This window comes from Stegostoma tigrinum, chromosome 2, assembly GCF_030684315.1.
Source record: "Stegostoma tigrinum isolate sSteTig4 chromosome 2, sSteTig4.hap1, whole genome shotgun sequence".
NCBI classification, from domain to species: Eukaryota; Metazoa; Chordata; class Chondrichthyes; order Orectolobiformes; family Stegostomatidae; genus Stegostoma; species Stegostoma tigrinum.
This window is the reverse complement of record NC_081355.1, coordinates 119,433,925-119,459,636: the sequence shown is the minus strand read 5'-3', so window position 1 is coordinate 119,459,636 and position 25,712 is coordinate 119,433,925. Positions and strand designations below refer to the sequence as shown.

Genomic DNA, 25,712 nt, shown 5'->3' with positions numbered 1-25,712 from the left:
CACCTAACCTACACCTCGCTGAACATACCGGCAATTTAGCATGGCCAATCTACCTAACCTGCACATCTTTGGACTGTGGAAGGAAACCGGAGCACCTGGGGGAAACGCACATCTTATGGTACTTGATAAAGTTTAAACGGATGGAGAGTATCTCATTGAAACTTACACAGTAATGAGAGGCCTGGATACGGCAGATGTGGAGAAGGTGTTTCCACCAGTAGCACAGACTATTTGAACTAAACAAACTGATGCACTTGTCCATTTTTAAGGTGGCATTTACAATTTTGTAGCAACAATTTATAAACTGTTTAAATTCTAAATTTGAAGGTGTCAAGTGCAGACTTTAACAATTTATTTATTTTCTTTCAAAGTGATCCAGGTACCAAGACAACTGTTTGCAACATTTACAAGGTGTATGTTTACAAGTAGTGAAACTTTCATAATGTGCTGCATCAGGACTGTCAGTTCTCATCAAGCTGCCTACTTGGTGCACAAGATCCACAATGTATTTTGTTGGTGGAATGAAAAGCCCAGTGACATCTTGAGCTGATTGATCAACCAACATGACTTCATTCCAGGCTCGGTTGTACTCTCCACGAACAAGACTGCAACTGATTCCTATTCTATCTGCTAAAGCCTGAAATAAAAATATATTCATTAAACAATTTATTACAAGTATTTCAAATCACTTCATTTTGAAAACTGTTTGACTGAGTACTTTAATTTTTTATTAGAAGAAAATCTACCTTGAATAGAAGGGCTCTGTGGTAGTAGATTCCTTTCTGAATTTTTCCAATGGGGATGATGTTAGATTTTAATTCAAATTTCAGTTCAGCAATGTGTAGTTCCCAGGTGAATTCGTGAAGCTTTTCCTTGCTTATAGGTCCACCCATCTTTTCAGAAACAAACCTGGTATTTAGAATTAAACAAAGTAAGTGAAATCAGCTGCATTAGGCTAAGGGGGAAAATGAATGAGGAAAGGAAGTCAAGGATAGAACACCAGGGTACTCTGGATGTTACTCCAGGAGAAGCATATCAGTGACATGGTTAGTTTTTTTTCTAAATTCACCTGTGGGACGTGGCCAATTCTTGCTGGGCCAGCTAGAACTGCTGCAGTCTATGTGCTGTAGGTAGACACATTATACTGTTTGGGAGGGAATTTTAGGAATTTGGCCCAACGCACTGAAAAATGGTGATGGATTTCAAAGTCAGGACGGTGAGTAGTTGGAGGGAAACTTGCAGGTGGTGGTTTTCCCATGTATTTGGTACCCTTATCCTTCTAAATAGTGGCAGTCATGGGTTAGGAAGGTGTGTTCTGAGGACGTTTGGTGAATTTCTGGAATGCACATTGTAGTCAGTTCAGACTGCTGCTCCTGAGCATTAATGGTGGAGGGAATGGACATTTGTGGATTTGGTGCCAATCGAGTGTACTGCTTTATCCTAGATGGTGTCAAGCTTCTTGAATGTTGTTGAAGCTGCAGTCATCCAAGGACATGGGAAGTATTCCATCACACTTCTAACTTGTGCCTCATAGATGGTGGACAGGCTTTGGGTTTTTGGGAAATGAGTCACTTGCTGCAGTATTCCAAGCCTCTGACCTGCTCTTGTAGTCACTGTATTTATATGGCCAGTCCATTTCAGTTTCTGATCAATGATAACCTCTAGAATGTTGACAGTGGTGTATTCAGTAATGGCAACACCATTGAATGTAAAGGGACAGTGGTTAGACTGTCCCTTACTGGAGATGGAGCCTGACAGTTGTATGGCATGAATGTTACATCTTCAATTCTATCCTAATGATGGAGGGAAGATCATTAATGAAGCAGGTGAAGGTGTAAAGACATACTATGAGGAACTCCTGCAGAGATGACTTGGAGCAGAGATGACTGACCTCCAGCAACAAAAAACACCTTATGTGCCAGGTGTGACTCAAATCAGCAGTGAGCTCTCCACTGATTCTCATTTAATCCACATTTGCTACAGCTCCTTGATGCCACACTTTGTTGAATGCAGCCCTGATGTCAAGGGCTGTGACTCAGCTCACCTCTGGAGCTCAGCTGTTTTGTCCATGTTCGAACCAAGGTTGTAATGAGGTCAGGAGCTGAGTGGCCCTGGTGGAGTCCAAACCGGACATCACTTTGCAGGTCCTGCTTGATAGCACTGTTGATGACATCTTCAATCAATTTACTGATGTTCAAAAGTAGACTGATGGGCAATAATTAAGTGTGAAGCTGGATGAACACAGCAGGCCAAGCAGCATCTCAGGAGCACAAAAGCTGACGTTTCGGGCCTAGACCCTTGTCTGATGAAGGGTCTAGGCCCGAAACGTCAGCTTTTGTGCTCCTGAGATGCTGCTTGGCCTGCTGTGTTCATCCAGCTTCACACTTTGTTATCTTGGATTCTCCACCATCTGCAGTTCCCATTATCTCTGATGGGCAATAATTGGCTGGGTTAGATTTCTAATGCTTTTCATGTTCAGGACATAACTGGGCATTTTTCCACGTTGTTGGGAGATGCCAGTGTTGTCACTGTACTGGAACAATTTGACTAGAGTTGCAGCAAGTTCTGGGAGAACTAGTCTTGCTGGAATGTTGTTAGGGCTCACAGCTGTTGTAGCATCTAATGCTTCCAACTATTTTTTGATAGCACATGGAGCAAATTGAATTGGCTGAAGACTTGCATCTGTGATTTTGGATTCTCTAGTGTAGGCCAAGACAGATCATCCATTTGTTATTTCTGGTCAAAGACGTTCGCATATATTTCAGCCTTATCCTTGGCCCTGAGATAGTGGCCTTCTACATCATTGAGGATGGTAATTGTGTGTGTGTCCTCCTCCACCTAGTTGTTAAATTATTCACCACCATTCACAAGTGGATGTGGCAGGATTGCAGAGCTTGGATTGGATTCATTGGTTGTGGGATCACATAGTTCTGTCTATCATTTTCTGAAAATGTTGTTAGGATGTAATTGTCCTTTTCTGCAGCTTTATCAGATTGTCATCTATTTTGGCAGGAATAACAGTAAAAAGGGCTACTATTTGAATGGTAAAAAATTGTAGCACGTTGCTCTGCAGAGGGACCTGGGGGTCCTTATGTATGAATCGCAGAAGGTTGGTTTGCAGGTACAACAAGTAATTAATAAAGGCAAATGGAATTTTATCCTTCATTGCTAGATGGATTGCGTTTAAAAGCAGGGAGGTTATTTTACAACTGTATAGACTGCTGACAAGGCCACACCTCTTGTAAGGTGTGCGGTTTTGTCTCTTTACTTGAGAAAGGATGTACTGGCACTGGAGGGAGGGCAGAGGAGATTCACTAAGTTGATTCCAGAGTTGAGAGGGTTGGCTTCTGAGGACAGGCTGAATAGTCTGGGATTACATTCATTGGAATTTAGAAGAATGAGGGAGAATCTTATAGAAACATATAAAATTATGCAGGTTGTTTCCATTGGCAGGTGAAACTAGAATAAGAGGGCATAGCCTCAAAATTAGGGGGACCAGATTTGAGATTGAATTGAAGAGGAACTTCTTCATTCAAAGGGTTGTGAATCTTTGGAATTGCCTGCCCAGTGAAGTAGTTTAGGCTTCCTGTTGAATTTGTTTAAAGCTAAGACAGATAATTTTCTGAATAGTAAAGTAATTAAGGGTTATGGTGAGAGGGGGGTAAGTGGAACTGAGGCCACGAAAAGATCAGTCATAAGCCGATTGAATGGCGGAGCAGGCTCGAAGGGCTGAATGGCTTACTCCTGCTCCTGGTTCTTATGTTATGTTCTTATGGACAAGGTTGCCTCTTACTGATTACCACCTACTGTCTTTTCTGAATTGATGAATCAGTATTCATCTATGTTGAATATCACTTGAAAGCAATACTGAGTGTAGCAAGGACACAGATGTAGTCTGGCAGAGGTATCTTAATGTCCATTATCAATATATAGCACCGCTCCCATACTTTTCATTTGTCTTTTTTTTACAGCCTATGGACATTGGTGGCTAGACCAGTTATATGTTGCCCTGAAAGATATGAGTGTCAAACTGTACCTGCACTTTTTATGAGACCCATCATAAAGAAAAACCACAGTTGTATTGCTTGAATGATTACACATGCTGCTTTGGGAGTTGCACTGAGGAAGCCTGTAATGTGATACTACTGTTGTATAAAATGCAATAAATTCATAGAACATAGAACATTTCAGCACAGTACAGGCCCTTCGGCCCTCGATGTTGTGCCAACTTGTCATACCGATCTGAAGCCCATCTAACCTACACTATTCCATGTATGTCCATATGCTTATCCAAAGACGACTTAAATGTACCTAAAGTTGGCGAATATACTGCCGTTGCAGGCAAAGCGTTCCATTCCCTTACTACTCCCTGAGTAAAGAAACCACCTCTGACATCTGTCCTATATCTTTCACCCCTCAATTTAAAGCTATGCTCCCTCGTGCTTGCCATCACCATCCTAGGAAAAAGGCTCTCCCTATCCACCCTATCTAACCCTCTGATTATGTTATACATCTCAATTAAGTCACCTCTCAACCTTCTTCTCTCTAATGAAAACAGCCTCAAGTCCCTCAGCCTTTCCTCGTAAGACCTTCCCTCCATACCAGACAACATCCTAGTAAATCTCCTCTGCACCCTTTCCAAAGCTGCCACATCCTTCTTATAATGCGGTGACCAGAATGTACGCAATGCTCCAAGTGTGCCCGCACCAGAGTTACGTACAGCTGCAGCATAAACTCTTGGTTCCGGAACTCGATCCCTCTATTAATAAAAGCTAAAACACTGTATGCCGTCTTAACAGCCCTGTCAACCTGGGTGGCAACTTTTAAGGATCTGTGTACATGGACACTGAGATCTCTCTGCTTATCTACACTACCAAGAATCTTACCATTAGTCCAGTACTTTTCCTTCCGGTTACTCCTACCAAAGTCCATCACCTCACTTGTCTGCATTAAACTCCATTTGCCACCTCTCAGCCCAGCTCTGCAGCTTATCTATGTCTCTCTGCAACCTACAGCATCCTTCGTCACTATCCACAACTCCACCGACCTTAGTGTCGTCTGCAAATTTACTAACCCATCCTTCTACGCCCTCATCCAGGTCATTTATAAAAATGACAAACAGCAGTGGACCCACACCGACCCTTGCGGTACACCACTAGTAACTAGTCTCCAGGATGAAAATTTCCCATCAACTACCACCCTCTTCTTTCAGCAAGACAATTTCCGATCCAAACTGCTTTATCTCCCATAATTCCATTCCTCCGCATTTTGTACAATAGCCTACTGTGGGGAACCTTATCGAAAGCCTTGCTGAAATCCATCTACACCACATCAACCGGTTTACTCTCATCTACCTGTTTGGTCACCTTCTCAAAGAACTCAATAAGGTTTGTTAGGCACGACCTTCCCTTCACAAAACCGTGCTGACTATCTCTAATCAATTTATTCTTTTCTAGATGATTATAAATCCTATCTCTCATAACCTTTTCAATACTTTAACAACAACTGAGGTAAGGCTCACTGGTCTATAATTACCAGGGTTGTCTCTACTCCCCTTCTTGAACAGGGGAACCACATTTGCTATCCTCCAGTCATCTGGCACTATTCCTGTAGACAATGACGAGTTAAAGATCAATGCCAAAGGCTTGGCAATCTCCTCCCTGGCTTCCCAGAGGATCCGAGGATAAATCCCATCCGGCCCAGGGGACCTATCTATCTTCACCCTCTGTAGGATTTCTAATACCTCTTCCATGTGAACCTGAATCCCACCTAGTCTAGTAGCCTGTATCTCAGTATTCTCCTTGACAACATTGTTGTTTCCTAAAGTGAATAATTCTAGCAGCTTAAAACTGATCATTCACAATGCCATCAGCAGCAATACTGTACTGCACTAAAATCTGTAATATCATGGCATAGCATATCCCTGACTTTACTATTACAATCCAGATTAATGAAGGTTTCAGTGGAGTAGAGAATAGCATGCCAAGACAAGCACCAGGCATACCTAAAAATGAAGTGCCGACTGGTGAAGCTGAAACACAGAATTACATTCATATCAAACATCAGTCTTCATGGTAGAGACACTAGTAGCTTTCCAAAAGTACCAAATCAAGGGGCAAAATGTGGAGAAGATTTTTTTTTCCTCTCTAGCTATAGTCATTGTCTTAGGGAAATGGAGCTAAAGGCCAGTAAGTCCCCTAGACTTGATAGGTTGCATCCTATAATAAGAAAGGAAGTAACTAGGGAGATAGTGGATGCAGTAGTTGTAATCTTCTAAGGATCCTTAGATTCTGGAAAAGTCCTACAAGACTGGAAGACTGTTCAAATAACACCCTTATTTAAAGAGAAGAACATAAAAAGCAGCTATCTCTGGACTTGTTCTCTTATCACCTGCTATTGAGAAAATATTAGAGTCTATGTTAAGGATGTAATTAATATCTCAGCATTTAGAAATGCACATGGAAAACGCATAGACAAATCAACGTGGCCTCGCCAAGGGGAGATCACACTTGCCAATTCATGAGACATTTTCGCAGAGGTAACAAACAGGTTAAAGGGGAATAGGTGGATGGAATATACATGAATTCTTAGGGGTCTTCACAGGGTGGAAAAGGTGGTTCTCCTTGTTGGAGGGTCTAGGAATAGAGGGCATATCTCAGACTAAAGGTTTGCCCATTTAAGACTGAGATGATGAGGAATATCTTCTCTCAGAGGTTAGTGAATCCGTGGAATTCTTTACTGCAGAACTGCCGATGCTTGTTCATTAAATATATTCAAGGATTAGATGGACAGATTTTTAATCAGTTAAAGGAAATTGAGGATTACCAGATCTTCCATGATGTCATTCAATAGTGCAACAGATTCAATGAGCAGAACTGCCAAATTCTGCTTCTACATCTTATTGTCTAACAGCAGAATAAGCATGCTGTAGATAGAGCTAAGCGATTCCACTACAATGCATGAAATGAAAGCTTTGCACTCTTGCTACATCCCAATAGTGCTTGACAATTAAAAGACTAATGGGAGGAAGCAGCACCAAAAATATTCCTGCCTTCAATGATAGTGGAGCTCCACAGTCAACTGCGATCATGTTGAACATTTGCAGCAGTCTTCAGTTAGAAGTGTGCAGTGCATGATGCACTGAGCCAAACAGCAAAACATGAAGGTCCCACTTTGTCAAACTTGCCCCTCATCTGAGGCATGGTGACCCTCAAGTTAAACTATCACCAGTCATATCTCTCAAATGAGACAGCAGCCCTATTTTACACTGGAACTATAGTGACTTTATCTTATTGCTGAGGTACTGAAATAACAGAAGTCAATCTTCAATCATTTCAATACACTCCCTATGATACCATGACATTGCTGTGTATGCTGATATTGCAAAGAATTTAGACTCTGACAACAATCTGGCTGTAATATTAAAGGCTCATGCCCCAGAGCTCATACATCTCTAAGCAAAATAGTTACGCTGAAACTTTATAAAACATTCATTAAGCCTCAGGTGCAGTACAGTGTTCAGGTTTAGACATCATAGTTTAGGAAGGATGCTAAGCCCATGGAAAGGGTGCAGCAAAGGTTTACTAGGGCTGAGGAATGTTAGTTATATGGAGAGATAGCAAGACCCAGAGTTGTTCTGCTTAATGCAAAAAGGACTAAAAGGAGATTTGATGACAGTGTTCACATTTTGAATGATTTTGGTGGCATTAGTAGAACACTCTCAAAATTGGCTTAATGTCTGGTTATGAGATGACACAGATTTAAGTTCAGTAGCAAAAGAAGCGAAGGCAGCCAAAAAAAATCTGGGATTTAGAATACACAGCCTGAAAAGTGGAAGCAGATTTAAACAAAGAATAGGGCAACACTTGCAGAGCACGGAAGTGATTTTATTATGTTGCTGTCCCATAGTGTTGGCACAGGTAAAATGGGTTGAATGGCTTTCTTCTGTCCTGTATCATTCTCTAATTCTACAATAGCTACTAGCAAAAATAAATGATTAAAGATCCTCAACTACAACACACCACATTTTACACCATTTATAGATGCAAATAAGCATACTTCACATCATCAGATTTCATGTGGTCCGATGTTGTCTAAGAAGGACATCAACTGATCAAACATTTAGGAATGCCTTTGATGGACAACATAAGGCCCACTAACATCAACAGAACATCATGTGCATTGATAAAGATTGATCTAACCAATTTTGAGTGGATATCCTTTTCACCTGCAATTTAAAGTTACAGAAAGGGAGATTGGAGTAGGAGACCAGCAGCTAAGTCTCTCACTCTATATTGACTATCTCCTGCCCAGGTTCTATTGTTGGATAGCTAAAATTCATTGACATATGACATAAATCTGAATTGGCAAATTCGAAATATTATTTGATTTAGTCAAAAATATTCCTGATAAAGCAACAGCATCCAATAACAGCAGAATATAAATTGAAATGATTGTGACGAACTTTCTATGATAACTGGGGCCTTTAAGCTTGTCTTCAACTACTGGAGGTGAAATACTTGAGGAAATTTAGGGAACAGGTGAATTCACGACAGATGACAAAATGTCATTTTTTGTGTTTGAAAATCCAATTTTTTCATAGGAAATAAGGTTATTCAGCCTGTATGACTATGCTGAATCTGAAAGAGTATCCATTCAGTCAGGCAATTCCCTGTTCTTTGTAGGAGCAAATTACTGCAGATGCTGCCACTCCCACTGCTCTTTACCATTGATATTGGTATATATTTCCTTTTTCAATATAAATTCAGTATTGTTTTTAAAGTTATTTTTATTATGATTGACCCAACCTTTGAAACAGTGCCCTCCAGATCCCAATAAACTACTGCATTAAAAAAAATTCTCAAGTTCTTTTGCTTATTGTCTTAAATCTATATTTGCTGACTAAAAAAACCAATAGGCAGTGGCAACTGTTTATAATTTTAATAATAACTATTCAATTTTCAGTAACCTTTAACATTCTGAGAATAACCATTATGGCTTCTGTAGTCTCTTTACATTAATATATCTATGAAATGACCACTTGAAGATTAAGACAAACTTTACAACTCAGGAAACCAATTCAAAAATATTAACTGTTTGGATGTTTTAAATTTATGTCAGTTTATACACAAAATTTATGTAGAAAAATACTTACATTGCAAGTGCCACAATTTGTTCTTTTGTGCTGATGAGAGGTAAAATATTTCTTGTAATTTCACTGAGATAGGCATCAAAAAGTACATCATATGGACATTCCCATGGTTTATTTCTTTCTTCCTCCTCAGTCTTGGCATGCGATTGTTCCTCTTTAACTTTTTCCTCTTCTTTTTTCCCTCTGCTTCTTCCTTTGCTGCGTATGATTAAAACATTTGAGCATTTGTTAAATATGATGGGATTAATATTGTGCAATCCTTTCCCCTAATAGTGACGGATTAGGAATTGCACCCCGCAGATGTTTCCATGATCGGACCATGTAAAATAAATGTTCAAGCATCTTAAATTCCCAATTAGGTGCCCAGGCAAAATGGAAGAGGATAGCAGAGTATAGCACTTATCAGTAATCTAAAGGTGAAATCATTGTGTCAGCTTCAAACATTAACAAAGGAGGTCAGTTTTAAATATGGGTAAAAATAGATAGATCGCTTTATAAGAGATGTTTTCCCCTTTGGTCTGTTTAAAGCCTTGAATGTTGTTGTGGGTGTTACGAGCACCCGTGGCCATTGTACTTTTTTTTCATACAATTGCTCTCATGGTGAGATTTTTTGTCCATCCCTAGTTGCCCTCAAAAGGTGGTGGTGGTCTTTATTTTCTTAAATTGTTGCAGTACCTGTGGTGAAAGCATTCCTACAATAATGTCAGGTTGGTAGGCCAGTGGCAACATTTGCAGGAGGAAGGTGATCAAATGTGACAAAGGTGGCAGACATGTTGAGAAAGTCAAAAGAGATAGTCTGTCTTTGCCACAGTCATAAAGCATTGTCTGTAACTTGATAATAGTTTGGTAGCTGCAGAATTCAGTTTGAAGGCATCAAGAATGGAGTTCCCGGAAATAGGGTTACAAATTTAGGATATGACATCATGTTCAAGGACTTTGGCAAAGCAAAGGTGGTTAGGATGCGGTGGTAAGTTAGCAGGACAGAGAGTTTTATTTTGATAACAGGTCTAGAGATGACAATTTCAAAGGAGACAGGGATAAAGTCTGAGGAGAAAGAACCATCAAAAATGTCAGCTAACTTGGTAGCCAGGAGGGAACTGGATATGTTGTGTTGTTGCATAGATCCCAGACAGGCAGTGCACCTTTAAGATGGTTATGTGATATTACAACATATGATATTCAAGTATAAAGTTACTCACCTTTTTTCAGTCAATTTCTCAGTGTGATCGAGTTAATGCAGTGTATTCAGTCAGTCATGTGTATATAATGCACAGTAACTTTAGTAAGCACAAAACCCAGGCGATATTTCAGTCTGTGATATTACAGCAATACAAGTGTTGTGAATAAATTTCAAGACATCTGTCTCAATAAGAACCTAATCATTATAGTAGATTTATGTGAATTAACAGATAGTGCAGTTTTGGCAATGGTGTTTGAGCCAAGGAACCATTGGGGTTTATAGTTTGGTGGTAGTAGGATCAAAAAGAAAGAGGTGGGTCTAATGGACAAGATGAGCTCAAAGATGGCATGAGGGAAGCTTGGATAAAAATGTGAGAGGTTAGGGCTGCTTTCAAGGAATCTGTGGGCCACTGAAAAGACTAAGTAGCAAAGGAAGGTGATCAGATAATCTCAAAGAAAACCACGAGCTGCTTGAAATTAACTTCTCAGGTGAGGGTACAGGAGACCAGGGAGATAGCTAGCTCTAAACAAACGAAGCCAGGGATACTTTTGCATTGCTGGATGATCCTAAAGTAGTAAAAAAATTTCACAGACAAGAGGAAGATTTGATTTAAACTGTAAGTGGTTCTGCCAGGTCTAGTGTCGAATGGCTAAAACAGCTACTGGCCATAACTGTGCAACAATGTGACTCTTCGACTTAAGGGATAGGGATGGAAGCCATAGCAAGAGGAAATATTCAGAGCAAAAGACAAGAAAAGTTTTAATGATGCCTAAGGTAATATAGGCGGAGGTGAGCAAATCATTTGCTGTAGAAATACTATAACAAACAGAGGGCCAAAGCCTCTTGACAGTACAAGAGTATGGGATTTAGGGCAAGGTTTTAGCCTAGTAGGGGGACTAAGATATGAAAATGGGGAGTATTGCAACTAAGTAATGGGAATTGGTGATGACCTTAATTGTAATTGATATAATGGGTGTAATAATCTCATATGAGAGTTGGTCAGGCTCAGTGAGCTACCATGCATCCTGAGTTTCTGATCTTTATTCTGGTCTCCAAAGCCAGGGAAAACATAATCCCTTTGTCCATTTATCCAGCCCTGTAACAATTTTATAATGCTTCAATGAGATCCTCTCACATTCTTGCAAGCTCCATGCCCAGTTGACCCAATCTCTCTTCATGTTACAAGATTGCCTTCCCAAGGATCAGTCTGGATGTGGCCTCATCAAGGCCCCGCACAGCTGCAGCAAGATTTCCTTTCTCCTGCATTCAAACTCATTTGCATTCATTTGCCTTCCTAGCTGCTTCCTGTACCTGTATGCTTGCTTTCAGTGACTGGTGTACGACGACACTCGGGCACCCTTGTACATTAACATCTCCCAATCTGTCACCATTTAAGTAATACTTTGTCATTCTGCTTTCCCTAACATATTAGACAACTTCACATTTATCCAAGCTGTACTGAAACCTGCCATACATTTGCCCTCTCACTCAACTTATCTAAATCACCTTTAAGCCTCTTTACATTCTCCTTACCATTCAATCTCACCTAGTTTTATGTCATCAGCAAATTTGGAAATATTACATCTGATTCTCTCAACCAGATCACATTATGAATAGTTACAACCCAAATACTGATCCCTGCAATATCTCACTTTCTGAAGAAGGGTCTAGGCCCAAAACATCAGCTTTCCTGCTCCTATGATGCTGCTTGGCCTGCTGTGTTCAGCCAGCTCTACAGCTTGACACCTCACTTGTTATTGCTTTCACTCCAAAAATGGCCCATTATTTAAACACAAATGCATATAAACTTAAGGTACATAGACCTGAAATTTAAAGGCTTAGAAGTGATGCAGTGTTGAACAAACCTAAGATGGTTGTTAAATCTTTAATCAGTTGGAAAGGATTAATATGCAAATTCCTGACTTTCTTTCAAATCACTTCTCCCCGGAAAATCGAAAGGTTTTATCGGTTCCTCCAGTATACCAGAGGTGACATCCCAAATCAGACAATGAATTTAGGGTTGTGCAAGTTAGGTGGTTTGGCGATGCTAAATTATCTGTTGTATGCAGTCTAGGTGAATAGCCACAGTAAATGCGGGATTAGGTGTTGGGATGGGTGTGGGGTTTGCTGGGTCTGAGTGGGATGCTCTTCAGAGGGTCAGTGCAGACGCAATGGGCCTAATAGCCTCTTTCCACACTGTAGGGATTCTATGAAATAGAGGCAAAGAGCACAAAGCAAGGAAGTTATGATAAACCTGAGATTCAATCTGAGTGTGAGCATTACATCCACTTTTCTCGTAACACCTTTAAAAAGAACCTGACAGCATCAGAGAAAACACTGTGTGGAGCTGGAGGACCACAGCAGGCCAGGCAACATCAAAGGAGCAGGAAAACTGACATTTCGGGTCAGGACCGCTCTTCAGAAGAAGTCAGTTTTCATGTTCCTCTGATGCTGCTTGGCTAGCTGTATTCCTCCAGCTCCACACTGGGTTATCTCTGACGCCAGCATCGGCAGTTGTTACTATATCTGGCAGCATTAGAGATTTCTGAGAATAGCTTGAGGAATGTGAAACACGAGTCACATTGATAGACTGGAGAAGCTAGGGCTATTTTCCTTGGAAAAAGTTGAGAGGAGATTTGATAGAGATGTTCAAAAATATGAGAAAGCTGGGCAGACCAGCTGGGAAGAATTAAGGACCAGAAGTCACCGATTTAAGGTGATTTTCAAAGGAAGCAATTACAATACAAGAAATCTTTTTATGCACTGAGTGTTTAGGATGTGGAATGCAATGCCTGGGAGTGTTGTGAAGCAGATTCAATTGCTGCTTTCAAAAGAGAGGAGGAAAGTTTCGTAGAACTACTGGCAAACAATAAGGGAGTGAGACTCACTTAACTGCTCTTGCAGAGACCAGGCACACACACTACAGGCAAATGGCCTCCTTCTGTACTATAACCATTCTATGATCTCCTACTATTAGAAGACTTTATGTTCTATGTTCTATTCTGGTATATATTAAAATTCTGAAAACATTACAGCAAATATTCTAATAGCCTGAGTTTTAGTCCTGCACTGATATTGGGGACAAAAAGCTTTCAGTTGATTGTCAGCACATTATTTTCCTAAAGGAGAAAGGGGGTTAGTTGTGGGACAAATGAGGATGCATTCTTTGAATGACTCTATTGACTTGTGCCTTTTTTCAGCTGTCACACCTGCATCATATTGACTGGATGTACACAATCATTTTAGGATAAAAGAACCAACATGGCACATAGACAATTTATCTTCACCCAAGATGGACACCAATGAATGAGATTCCTCACTTGAACAGGCGTAGAGATAAAAACATCTACGAATTCCCACACCAGTTTTTACCTGTAGAATTATCCAAATCTTGTCATGTTTCCAAGTTTGAAACTTAACAGTTCAGAAATGAGTTTATCATAAACAGATGTGAATAAACCATCTATTTCCCTGTTGCACAGCAATGGATTCTAACTTCTGGACTTGGAAGAGTTGATCACAAGGCTAAAATTGTCTTTATATAATGAATCTTATTATCTCCAGAATCAGGGGACACCAGTCAGTCTGGAAACAGGTCAAAAACAACAATTGTTCCAGATAAAAGAACAGAACTCGAACAACCTGCCAACTCAGGAAGTGTGAGGGTTACTAATTCATTTTCACCTCTTCAGAAACCTGGCGATGACCTTGTTTGGAAATTCTGAGATTTCCAACCTTTATTATTTTCTAAAACATCATGAAAGGCAACTCATCCAGGTTTGCACTATGTACACCTTAAAGACCTCAACCTGAGCGTAATTTTAAAAAAAGAACTGCAGGTGTTGGAAATCTGAAACAAAAATGGAATTACTGTAGAAATTCCTTCTGATAACGAAATCACTGGATCCAAAACTCTGACTCCTGCATTCTCTCCATAGATGCTGCCAGACTTGACAAATTTTTCCAGCAATTTCTGTTTTTGTTTCAATCTGAATGTGATTTGTTTCTTGTATTCTACATTCTTTGTTTTCTGGAAACTATGTTTGTCTGTGTGCATTACTATCTTTACATTTTAGGCTATCGCATCAAGAAAACTTTGCAATTTATTTTGACTTAAACATATCTGAAAGACTGTTTTTAGTTCATTACTAAAAATCAAAACATGCTCAAAAGGCAAAATACTCCCTCTAAGAACACATCTTTTTGTAGATTCTCAATAGGTGAGAATAAAGGGGCAAGTTATCGTATCATCCCTCTCTTCATCTGCAACACAATTCATTTTTTGACCTCATTTTCAGGAGCAGGAATTCTTGGAAATCCTGATGCATGGAGAAACAGGGCAGAAACGGTTTTACAGTTTTGTCTTATTCCTATATTTAGTAAACGGAATTTAGTTATTCCTTGGACACCACTCAAGAATAATAGCCTTCTTTTCTTTTGTGACATTGTTGATCTCCTGAGCTGCTTCAAAGAGACTGGTTATTTTTTCCATCCTACAAGTATTTAGATTCCCTTCAAACAATTCTGCACCTGTCAACTGTTCACCACCCAGTTTCCTTAAATACAACTGCATTTCTTCTTGAACCTTCACAAATTCAGCATCCCTTTCTTAGACAGCATATTCTTACATGTATCAGTCACATATTACACACATTTCTCAATGGAGTCAAGTTAGGTAAAGAGGAAGTACAACGAGATCTAGGTGTTCTTGTACATTAGTCAATAAAAGCAAGCTTGCAGGTACAGCAGGCAGTGAAGAAAGCTAATAGCATGCTGGCCTTCATAACAAGAGGAATTGAGTATAGGAGCAAAGAGGTCCTTCTGCAGCTCTACAGGGCCCTGGTGAGACCGCACCTGGAGTATTGTGTGCAATTTTGGTCTCCAAATTTGAGGGAGGACATTCTTGCTATTGAGGGAGTGCAGAGTAGATTCACGAGGTCAATTCCTGGAATGGCGGGACTATCATATGTTGAAAGATTGGAGTGACTGGGCTTGTATACACTTGAGTTTAGAAGGATGAGAGGGGATCTGATTGAGACGTATAAGATTATTAAGCGATTGGACACTCTGGAGGCAGGAAGCATGTTTCCACCGATGGGTGAGTCCAGAACAGAGGACATAGTTTAAAAATAAGGGGTAGGCCATTTAGAACAGAATTGAGGAAAACTTCTTCACCTAGAGAGTGGTGGATATATGGAATACTCTGTCCCAGATGGCAGTGGAGGCCAAGTCTCTGGATACTTTTAAGAAAGAGATGGATAGAGCTCTTATGGGTAGTGGAATCAAGGGTTATGGGGATAAGGCAAGTACAGGATACCGATTGTGGATAATCAGCCATTAATCATAATGAATGGTGGTGCTGGCTCGAAGGGCCGAACGGCCTACTCCAGCACCTATTGTCTATTGTCTATTACGGAAGATTATTCCTCATATACAAAAGAAATTGAAGGATTGAATTTGGCATGATAGGGCACTTCTGTCAGATTGAGATTTGAAAATGGCATTAGCTGGATTGATATAGCCAACTTCTGCTAGAAAATTTTAAACTGTTCAATTTTTTTAATTAAATACTGGGATAGGACATGACTGGCTAGGCAGCATTTATTGCGCATTCCTAATTGCCCAGAGTGTAGTTCAGAGCCACCCACATTGCTCTGGTTCTGGAGTCACATGTAGGCCTGACCAGGTATGGATGGCAGTTTCCTTCCCCAAAGAACATTAGTGAATCAGATGGGTTTTTCCGACACCCGATAATACATTCATGGTCACCATTGGATTCTTAATTCCAGATATTTTATTGAATTCAAATTTCACCATCCGCCACGGTACGATACAAGCCCAGGTACCCAGAATGTTATCTGGGTCTCTGGATTAACAGCCCAGTGATAATACCGCGAGGCCATCACCTCTCTGAAGTATTGGAACTGTTGTGATTATTGTTATGATTTGCTATGGTAGTGGAAGTAAATTCAACACTAACTTCTGAAAAGCAACTGCGTGTGCAGCTGAAAAGGAACAAAATGTTACTCTGTTGATAGGAAGGGATAAATGGGATTAATTGTATAGCCCTTACAAAGTTCTAGCACAGGCATGATGGGCTGAATGGCTTCCTCTTGTACTGAATGAACTAAGTATGCAGAATAGTCAGATCATGATGCCAATTAGCATCCAACACTGACTTGATACCAGCACAGTTATTTTTGAGCTCCACGCTTACCCTTGGATGATGTTAAGTAGCATGAGTTAGCATTTGTACTATTTAAAGGGATGGTCATCTGATCATTTTTAACCTATTTTCTAATCAACGTGTTGAGAAACGTTATTACACATCTCTGGAGCAGGGTGGACTTGAACTCAGAATTACCAGTCCAAGGGTAGGAATACTACCACTGTGCAACAAGGGAACCGAATTAAAATACATTGCTGCTTATCCCAAAATAAACTGAATTTAAGGGATGATGATATACAGATTCATTGTTACTTGATTTCTTCTGACTGTTGCAATTAGCAACGTAGGTACAGTTTCTGCCCTTGTTAGTCTATAAACATTATATTTAAAAAGCTAAAGCTCTTGTAGCATAGAGGAACTATCCTGACCAAGAGGTCTTGGTCCAACCAAGAGGTACCGGTTCAAGACCTATCTGCTCCAGCTGTGTGTAATAACATCTCTGAACACAGTAATTAGAAAAATAGATTAAATAACCAAAACTTCCTAAAAAAAATTTAAAAATCTAGGGCTAACATTGTTTCAGAGATAGTAGGAACTGCAGATGCTGGAGAATCTGAGACAACAAGGTGATAACAAGAAGAAAAGTCTAGGCCTGAAATGCCAGTTTCCCTGCTCCTCTGATGCTGCTTGGCCTGCTGTGTTCATCCAGCTCTACACCTTGTCATCTAAAAATCTACAGCTGTTGTGGCACAGTGGTAGTGCTCCTATTCTGAACCAGGAAGCCTCACCCAACTGCTCCAAAGATTAGGACATCTATAAACAATATATCTTAAATGCAATGCTCTTGTGTTGCACTGGTAGTGTCCCTTTCTCTGAGCCAGGAAGGCCCAGGTTAAGTCCCACTTGCTCCTAAGGTATGTCATAACATTTCTGACAGGTTGATTAGAAAACACCTATATCTCAAAAGCTAACTGACAGATTTCAATTAAATTTGGGACATAGGATATGACCCAAGAAAACAAACTGTTCTTTTGGCAAAGCCAAGTAGTTTAAAGAATTCGTTAACATTGTGCTTTTGTGCGAATTGGCTTAATATCTTAGATGCTGCTTGATTTAAAATATTATTGTTTGCTTTAGGATGTTGTGAATTGTTTCACTTGCTGTGGTGAGATTTGCTAGAGCTGTAAAATGATCATTGTAGAATCCCTACAGTGTGGAAACAGGCCCTTCAGCCCAACATGTCCACACTGACCCTTGGAGCATCTCAGATCCATCCCTGTATAACCCATCTAATTTACACATCCCTGAACAATATGAGCAATTTAGCATGGCCAATCCAGCTAGCCTACACATCTTTGGATTGTGGGAGGAAGCCGGAGCACGTGGAGGAAACCCGCGCAGACACAGGGAGAATGTGCAATCTCCACATGGATGGTGGCCCAAGGCCAGAATTGAACCCAGTTCCCTGGTGTTGTGAGGCTGCAGTGCTAACCACTGAGCAACTGTGCTGCCCCCATTTTTTTTTATTTTCTTATGTGGGCTAAGTTTTCAAAACAGGTTTTTAGATGTGGATTGGCTAAAATCCTGCTCAGTTAAATTCAAGCCCTTAATACAAAGATTTATCATTCCACCTTTGTAATTAGAGCATTCACTAGGGAGCAAAATGTCTCACCATAACAAATGCCATTTCACCTCTTCCTTCCTCCTCAATGTCCAAGGGCCCAAACAAATCTTTCTTGTGAAGCAGCAATTTACTTGTACATCTTTCAATTTAGTCTACGGTATTTGCTACTCACTATATGGTCTCCCTTACATTGGCAAATACAGATTGGAAGACTGCTTTGCAGAATACCTCAGCTCTATCTGTAAGAATGAGTCTGATCTTTCAGTTGCTTGCCATTGCAACAAACTATCTTGCTCCCACGCTAATATTTCTGTCCTTGGGCTGCTGCAGTGTTCCAGTGAAGCTCAATACAAGCTAGAGGAACGGCACCTCATGGTGTATTTTTTTAAAAATTTACAGATTTCCGGCACAACATTGAGTAAAACAAATTCAAAGCATCACCTCTCTCCTCCATCTTAAATACAATTTGTGTGTACCTTGTTTGTGTCTTGATAGCTTTTCTCTCAGCAGAGCAGATCCAGTTTCTCCTTTTCACACTATAATAAAGTGTGAAGCTGGATGAACACAGCAGGCCAAGCAGCATCTCAGGAGCTCCTGAGATGCTGCTTGGCCTGCTATTTTCATCCAGCTTCACACTTTATTATCTTGGATTCTCCAGCATCTGCAGCTCCCATTATCTCTCCTTTTCACACTGTTCATTTACACCTATTCTATATATGTATTCCTCCCTTAATACCATTAGTGCATGCTTTGAGCACCCTCACAAACGGTTCTGTTCACGTCTGCTCCCCCTTTGTTAACAGCATGGAAAACACCATTTTCTAGGGCCTTTCAGTTCTCAAGAACACATATCAGATTTGAAATGTTAGCTCTGTTTCTCTCTCCACAGATGCTGTCAGACCTGTTGAGTTTCTTCAGCACTTTCTCTTTTTATTTTAGACTTCCAGCACACACAGCACTTTACTTTTGTTTTATATATTGGCTGTTAGTTCCACGCTGGAAAGGATGGGTCCTTGGTTTACACAATGCACTATGTATGATAGTTACAATGAAAGTCAGCTTTCTGGCACATGTCCCAAATCACCAAGCACCTGAGTGTTAGACTCTATTTTACTTTATTCAGTAGTCAAGGCTATTTAAGGTATACCTGAGTCCTCTGTAGCAGAGCTCATACACGTTTGCCTTCAAATGAACTTTCACCAAGATTGTCCTTACTGCCCGTTTTGGCCATAGTGCATTTTTGTCCATGTATCTTCATATGCTGACCCTGTCCCTCTTCTATCCTCTAAAATACATACAATATCAACATCTGACTGAAAGCTGAGAGTACGAAATGAAGTGACAATGTGGTTTCTTCACTGATTGGTCTTAGTCTGCTGTGACTGAGCAGGTTAAAATTTTAGGTATCTGAAATGAAAGTGAAGGACGAGTGGGAAAGTGAAATTAAGAGCTTCAAGCTTAGACTATCGTCAGCTTTTAAGTCAGAAGAAGAGATGATGGAGAAATAGGATGTGACCAGAGGATTTGATGTGAAAATATGGAGACCGATGGATTCAGCCTGCCACTGGTCATGGCCTCAGCAATGACCCTTTCAATAATGCCCAGCACCATCTTCTCCACGGGGATTACAACATGCATTCTAACTCTTCAGCTGGTTCCTGTTGAACAGTGTGTGCAAATTGTGGACAACAGGTCTGAGGTTTGCAACAAGGCTGAGTATTTGAAATTTGATGAAGCTTATTGAAGTTAGTTATGAGTTCTGATTGATATAGATTGTTGGTAGAAGTATTGGGTGTGTGGTGAATTGAGAGGTGTCTATATTGGGTGGTACAATTGGTAGAATATGGCATTTTAAGATGTATTCACTGGCTATGACCATTTGTGCATGGTATTTCAACTTCTTGCATCAGGGAAGGCAGTGGTGTAATGGTTTTGTCACTCATGGCTAATCCTTTGGGGATATGAGGTTGAATCACTTTATTACAGATGCTGAAATGTGAATTTAATGAAATCTGGAATTACGACTAGTCTAATTGTGATAATGTAACCATTGCCATAAGAAGCTATTGTGTTTTCCCGCCTGATATTTAAATGCTGGTTTTCGTTGGATTTGATTACCTCATTTCTTGTTTCCCTTCACAGTGGTGTACATATAGGGTCCGGTGCTATGTGTTTGTTGATGGCCTTCTTGGTGGATGGCCTTCTTAGTTGAAGGCCATCAACAAACACATAGTACCGGACCCTATATATACACACCACTGCGAAGGGAAACCAGAAATGAGGTAATCAAATCCAACAGAAACTAGAGTTCAAATAACAGGCTGGAAAACACAACAGCACTTCATCGGAGGCTGCACTGATGATGTTAACCAGCAGGGTAATGAAATATCTGTGAACTAACAAACCAGCCTGGCAAGTGAACCAACCATAGCACCCACAACACGAGCTACAGATCTACTCAAGAACCTTAGACATTGCCATAGAAATCCATCTGGTTCACTAATGTGCTTTGGGGAAGAAATCCAATATCTTTGCAGCTCTGGCCTAAATATGACTCTAGATGCAGAGAAATGACTTTTAACTGTCTTAAATGAAATGAAATTGGATGGACTATCTTGCATCAACTGAGGGACTAGAAACAACATTGGCAAACCCAAACCTACTGACCCTGCAGAGTCCTCCTTACTAACATCCAGGGCTGGTGCCAAAATGGGGAGACTAGTCAAACAACAGCCTGAAATAGCCATACTCACAGAATTATACCATAAAGCCAATGACCCAGATACCACCATCATCATTTCTGGGTATGTCCTATCCCACCACAGGACAAAACCAGCAGAGATAGTGGTACAGCAGTATACAATCGGAAGGAGTTATCCTGAGAGTTCTCAACATAGGGCACAGAATATAATCTAGGTGTGGGAACTCAATACCCGTCACCAAAAGTGACTTGGTAGCACCACCACTGACTAAGCTGATCAAGTCCAAAACTGTTATGGCTATAATGGGTGGAAAGAGCTGATAGTCAAGCCCCACTACTCCACCTGTCACACCATTGGGTGTGTTTGTTGTTTCAATTGTCAAAATGGCCAATTCAATTTTTACTCCTCCTTTAGGGCAGCACAGTGGCTCAGTGGTTAGCACTGCTGCCTCACAGCGCCAGGGACCTGGGTTCAACTCCAACCTCGGGCGACTGCCTGTGTGGAGTTTGCACATTTTCGCTGTGTCTGCATGGGTTTCCCCCGGGTGCTCTGGTTTCCTCCCGCAATCCAAAGATGTGCAGGCTAGGTGAACTGGCCATGCTAAATTGTCCATAGTGTTCAGGGATGTGTAGGTTAGGTGGGTTATAGGGGGATGGGTCTGGGTGGGATACTCTTAGGGTTGGTGTGGACTTGTTAGGCCAAAGGGGCCTGTTTCCACACTGTGGGGATTCTATGATTCTATTTACCACTGCACTGAATAAAAGAACATTGCCCAAGGTTCTTTCATGATACAAAATAATCCGTTTATAATGAACAAATTTGTCTTGGAACAATTCACAACCACTGATTAACACCTAAACTATGATCTGGAAATAGAACTATATCTCCTTAATCACATGCAAACACCACTCACAATGTAAAAAGGCAGGTCTCTTCACAGATGATAGTTTTCTTTTGTAAAAGGCAATAAAAACGGGAAAAAAAAGGAAGTAATTTCCATGGGCCAAAGACTGGAAAGAGAGGATAAAAGGTGATAACTTTTCATGTCCACTGAGACGTCCTGTCAATGCAGAATTGTTGAGAGCAATAGATTAATGATAAATTCTAGTTCTGAATCCAATCAAATTAAAGTACAATGGATGCTAGTGACCTAATGTAAAAATGAAGTGCTGGAAAAACTCAGCAGATGTGGATTTCTTCTAATGATTCAAGTTTTCAAGAGAGATAGCAGCTTCAAGGGAGTTTTATCTAATCACTAAATTCTGGGTCTAGAAAAACAGAATTCTGAGACCAAATAGGGTTGTTTGGCAACTAATCTTCTCAAAGCCAAGTTAGTTCCGAGGAGGGTCTCCACACTCGAAATGTTAACTCTGATTTTTTCTTCACAGATGCTGCCAGACCTGCTGCGCTTTTCCAGTCACTTCTGCTTTTGTTCCTGATTTACAACATCCACAGTTCTTTCCATTTTTATCTCCCCAGTAATTAAAGCAAGAAATCTCATTTTTTATTCTCCTTGCTCTGCTTAGCTGCTTGATTTCCAGAATAAATACACTCAGGTGCTGCCCACTGCCTTCTTTGGCAATGAGTCCACAGATTCACCATTCTCCAATTTCACCCTCCCCATCTCCAGAACAATTTCCAGAAAAGCAGGAGGTAGCTTATAGTACACTTTAGACTTTTAACCTCAGTAATTACTATGTGGGGCACAACCCACTTACTGCCGAACACAAATCAAGGAAATCACATGATCTTGTCAATCCAGAAAATGTTGAAATGTCAGTGAAGGAACTAACAAATGGGAGAAACCTACTTGGTGTATTTCTGTACATCCATGACAGTATAAGTCTGACCACAGAAAAGACCTTCGCATGTAGATATCTTCCAATGTGTTGTGTGGCAATAACATCATCCTAAATCGGACTGACCTTGAACAAATTTGGTGATTCAAAACTGGGCATTCTTAGGTGCAGTAGACTATCAGCGGTGCAGAAATGTCAGATGAATAACAATTTATAAAGCCTTTAGAGTAGAAGAAAACATTTCAAGGCCCACACAAAGAACATAGTCAATATCCCTCTCTTCCTGCCACTTGATGTATCTGTCAAGAATTCTCTTAAACATCACTATTGCATCCACTTCTACCACCTCTTTTGGCAGTGCGTTCCATACTGTCCTGCATTAAAAAATACTTGCCAATTCTCCTTTAATGTTTTCCCCTTTTAACTTAAACACATGACCCCTATTTGTCGAAACATCTTCTCCAAATGCACCTTATCCAGGTCTCTCAGTATTCTGTAAGTATCAATCAGGTTGTCCCTCGTCCTTCTAAACTCTATTGAGTACAGACCCAGAGTCCTCAACTATTCCTCATATGACAAGCCCTTCATCCCGAGACCATTCTTGTAAACCAGTATGTAAGAGGCATCAGCCTAGTGCCAGACTATTGACCTACAGACCCAGGTAATGTTCTGGGGAAATAAAAGCCAAAAGAGCTGTGAATTCTGTAAATCAAACACATAAAAAAGAAGTTGCTGGAAAAGCTCAGCAGGTCTGGCAGCATCTGTGAAGAGAAAGCAAAGTTAACGTTTTGGGTCTGGTGACCTTCCCACCAAATGTTCTGGGGAACTAGGTGTGAATCCCACCATGGCAGATTTGTGATTGTCACGAGGTCAGCCTACTAGGCCACGCAGAAGATAAATTCCCTGATTAGGGCAGTTAGTCTGGTCCAATTAGGGAGCCCTGGCTAGCATATGAAAAGGGTGAGTATTGGAGATATTGACACTCTGGTAATGGACTATGAATGAAGCAGTACCACATGTAAATAAGCGGCAACCTGGAGCTAGGATGCCAGGCTCCGGAATTATTTCAGTGGTGATGAGAGTAAAGTGCAATCCTGAAGAAACTTGCTTGCAACAATCATCTTTGAGTTGGGGTAGCATTTCTTACATCATACCTTTGTTTGGGAAGCTTGACTTGTTTGACCCTGCTGTCAAGGACTGGGCCCAGTATGTGGAAAGAATGTTATTTTTTTCTTAGCAAATGTCATTCTGGCTGACCAAAACAAATGCAAAATTCTCTTGACAGCTTGTACAGCTGCAGAATTTTCTATCATTGGGAGCCTACCTTTCTCTGAGGCATCAGATACTAAAACTTTTCAAAAATTGACAGGTAAGAAATATTATGACTCTCAGACTCCTCTAATTCTAAGATGATATCACTTTTACTCAGCAATTCGAGAAACAGGAAAATCCATACTGGAATTTTTGATTAGCTTAAGAAAACTGGCAGAAGCCTGTGACTTTAATTTAATCCTTAATGAGATGCTTAGAGGCCATCTAGTATGTGGGCTTAATGATGTAACTATGCAAAAACGCCTAAGAGTTGAAGTCCAACTGGGCTTCAAACAGGAGCTACAGCTGGCTTTATCATTGGAAAGTATAGCAAGTGGAGCATATGAGTTGCAGGATATTCCTATGGAAGTGGACACCCTCGCCAGTTCAATTGAGCTTACATAATACCACTTGAATGCAGGCAATTGCACAGCCTCACCCAGGACAAGTTCTGATCAGAGGGACTCTAGGTTGACCCACAGCAAAACCTCTAAACAAATCCAAGCCTTGGCCAAACGGTTAAGATTTTCTTCAGGATCGTGACCAGCAAGGCATTGTAATTGTTGTCAGTATGCAGACTCACAATAGCAAAAGAATCCTATGAGACTTAAATTGAGGGAGATATCTTATAGACCGATATTCAGGAGAGTTCCAATCTTGGAAGGTCCACCCAGACCTGGATCTAGTGCTCAACTTTGCGCATGGCCTCAGCTAGGCTGAGAACCTGTTCTGTGGAACTTTTACAGATTAGGGTACAACTATGGTTCCAGTCTCTTATGCAAAGCAGCTAGTTCAGGTACCAGAGACTGTAGTAAAAGAGTTGGGCCCAAGTTTGGTGAGGCAAATGAGTTGCACCTGAATTAGCTCAATATGTTTCAATTAGAAAATGGCTGCCTGAGTGAAACCCCCTGATTAAATATTTGAAAGTTTTCCAGGAAGATGTAGATACTATCAGAGAAGCCATGGTCACCTTGCACGTTGATCAGGATGGAATTCCATGATTCTGCAATGCCCGCCAAATACCATTTTCTTTTGGGCAAAAGTAGAGGCAGAAACCAGAAGGCTGGAAAGTGAAGGAATCATCAAGCCTGTCTAATTCGCAGAATATGCAGCATAGGTTGTACCAGTTTTGAAGGCCAACGGGTCGGTTCACCTTTGTGGAGATTTTAAACAAATGGTAAACCAATTTTCACAGCTGGATAAATACCCAATCCCTTGGATAGAGGACTTATACACAAAGCTAGCAGGGTAGTGGGGGGAGGGGGAGCTGTCGCTCAAGAAACAAGAATGAGCCACGCTTACTTACAATTGTGTTTAGACCAGAATGCCCAGAAGTATGCTCCAATTAACATCCAGAAGAGCTTTTACCAATATACAAGACTGCCATTTGGGGTATCGTCAGCCTGTCCATTTTTTCAGTGGACATTGAAATGTCTACTTCAGATCGCCACTTACCTAGTTAATGTCCTAATAACAGGTAAAACTAATAAGGAACATTTAGAGAACTTGGATACACTCCTATAGCATTTTTCCAAGGCAGGTGTACATCTCAGAAGGGAAAAACGTATGTGACCTACTTGGGCTACAGTCAACAAGACTGGGTTACACAAGACAGTGACAGCCCCAGCTGTCATTTCTGTCCAGGAGCTTAGGTCATTTCTTGGGCTGGTAGATTATTATGGAAAGTTCCTGCATAATCTGGCATCCATTCTGGCACCTTCGCATCAACTTTAAAAAAAATGGAAATGGTTGCATAGACAAGCTGTGGCTTTCAAT

The 25,712-nt window shown here is 40.7% G+C and overlaps 1 protein-coding gene across 3 annotated transcripts in view; it reads right to left on the bottom strand.

Moving 5' to 3' along the window:
* Positions 1-278: 278 nt before the first annotated feature.
* Positions 279-25,712, bottom strand: part of armc3 (armadillo repeat containing 3) — a 163,766-nt gene continuing 138,332 nt past the window's right edge. For all 3 annotated transcript variants that reach the window (XM_048561212.1, XM_048561218.1, XM_059641959.1), the window contains 3 exons: positions 9,155-9,349; positions 747-909; positions 279-637 (listed from right to left, as the gene is read on the bottom strand). In XM_048561212.1, coding sequence (XP_048417169.1) covers positions 356-637; positions 747-909; positions 9,155-9,349 — 640 coding nt within the window. In that variant the 3' untranslated portion in view covers positions 279-355. The remainder of the gene's footprint in view (positions 638-746; positions 910-9,154; positions 9,350-25,712) is intronic.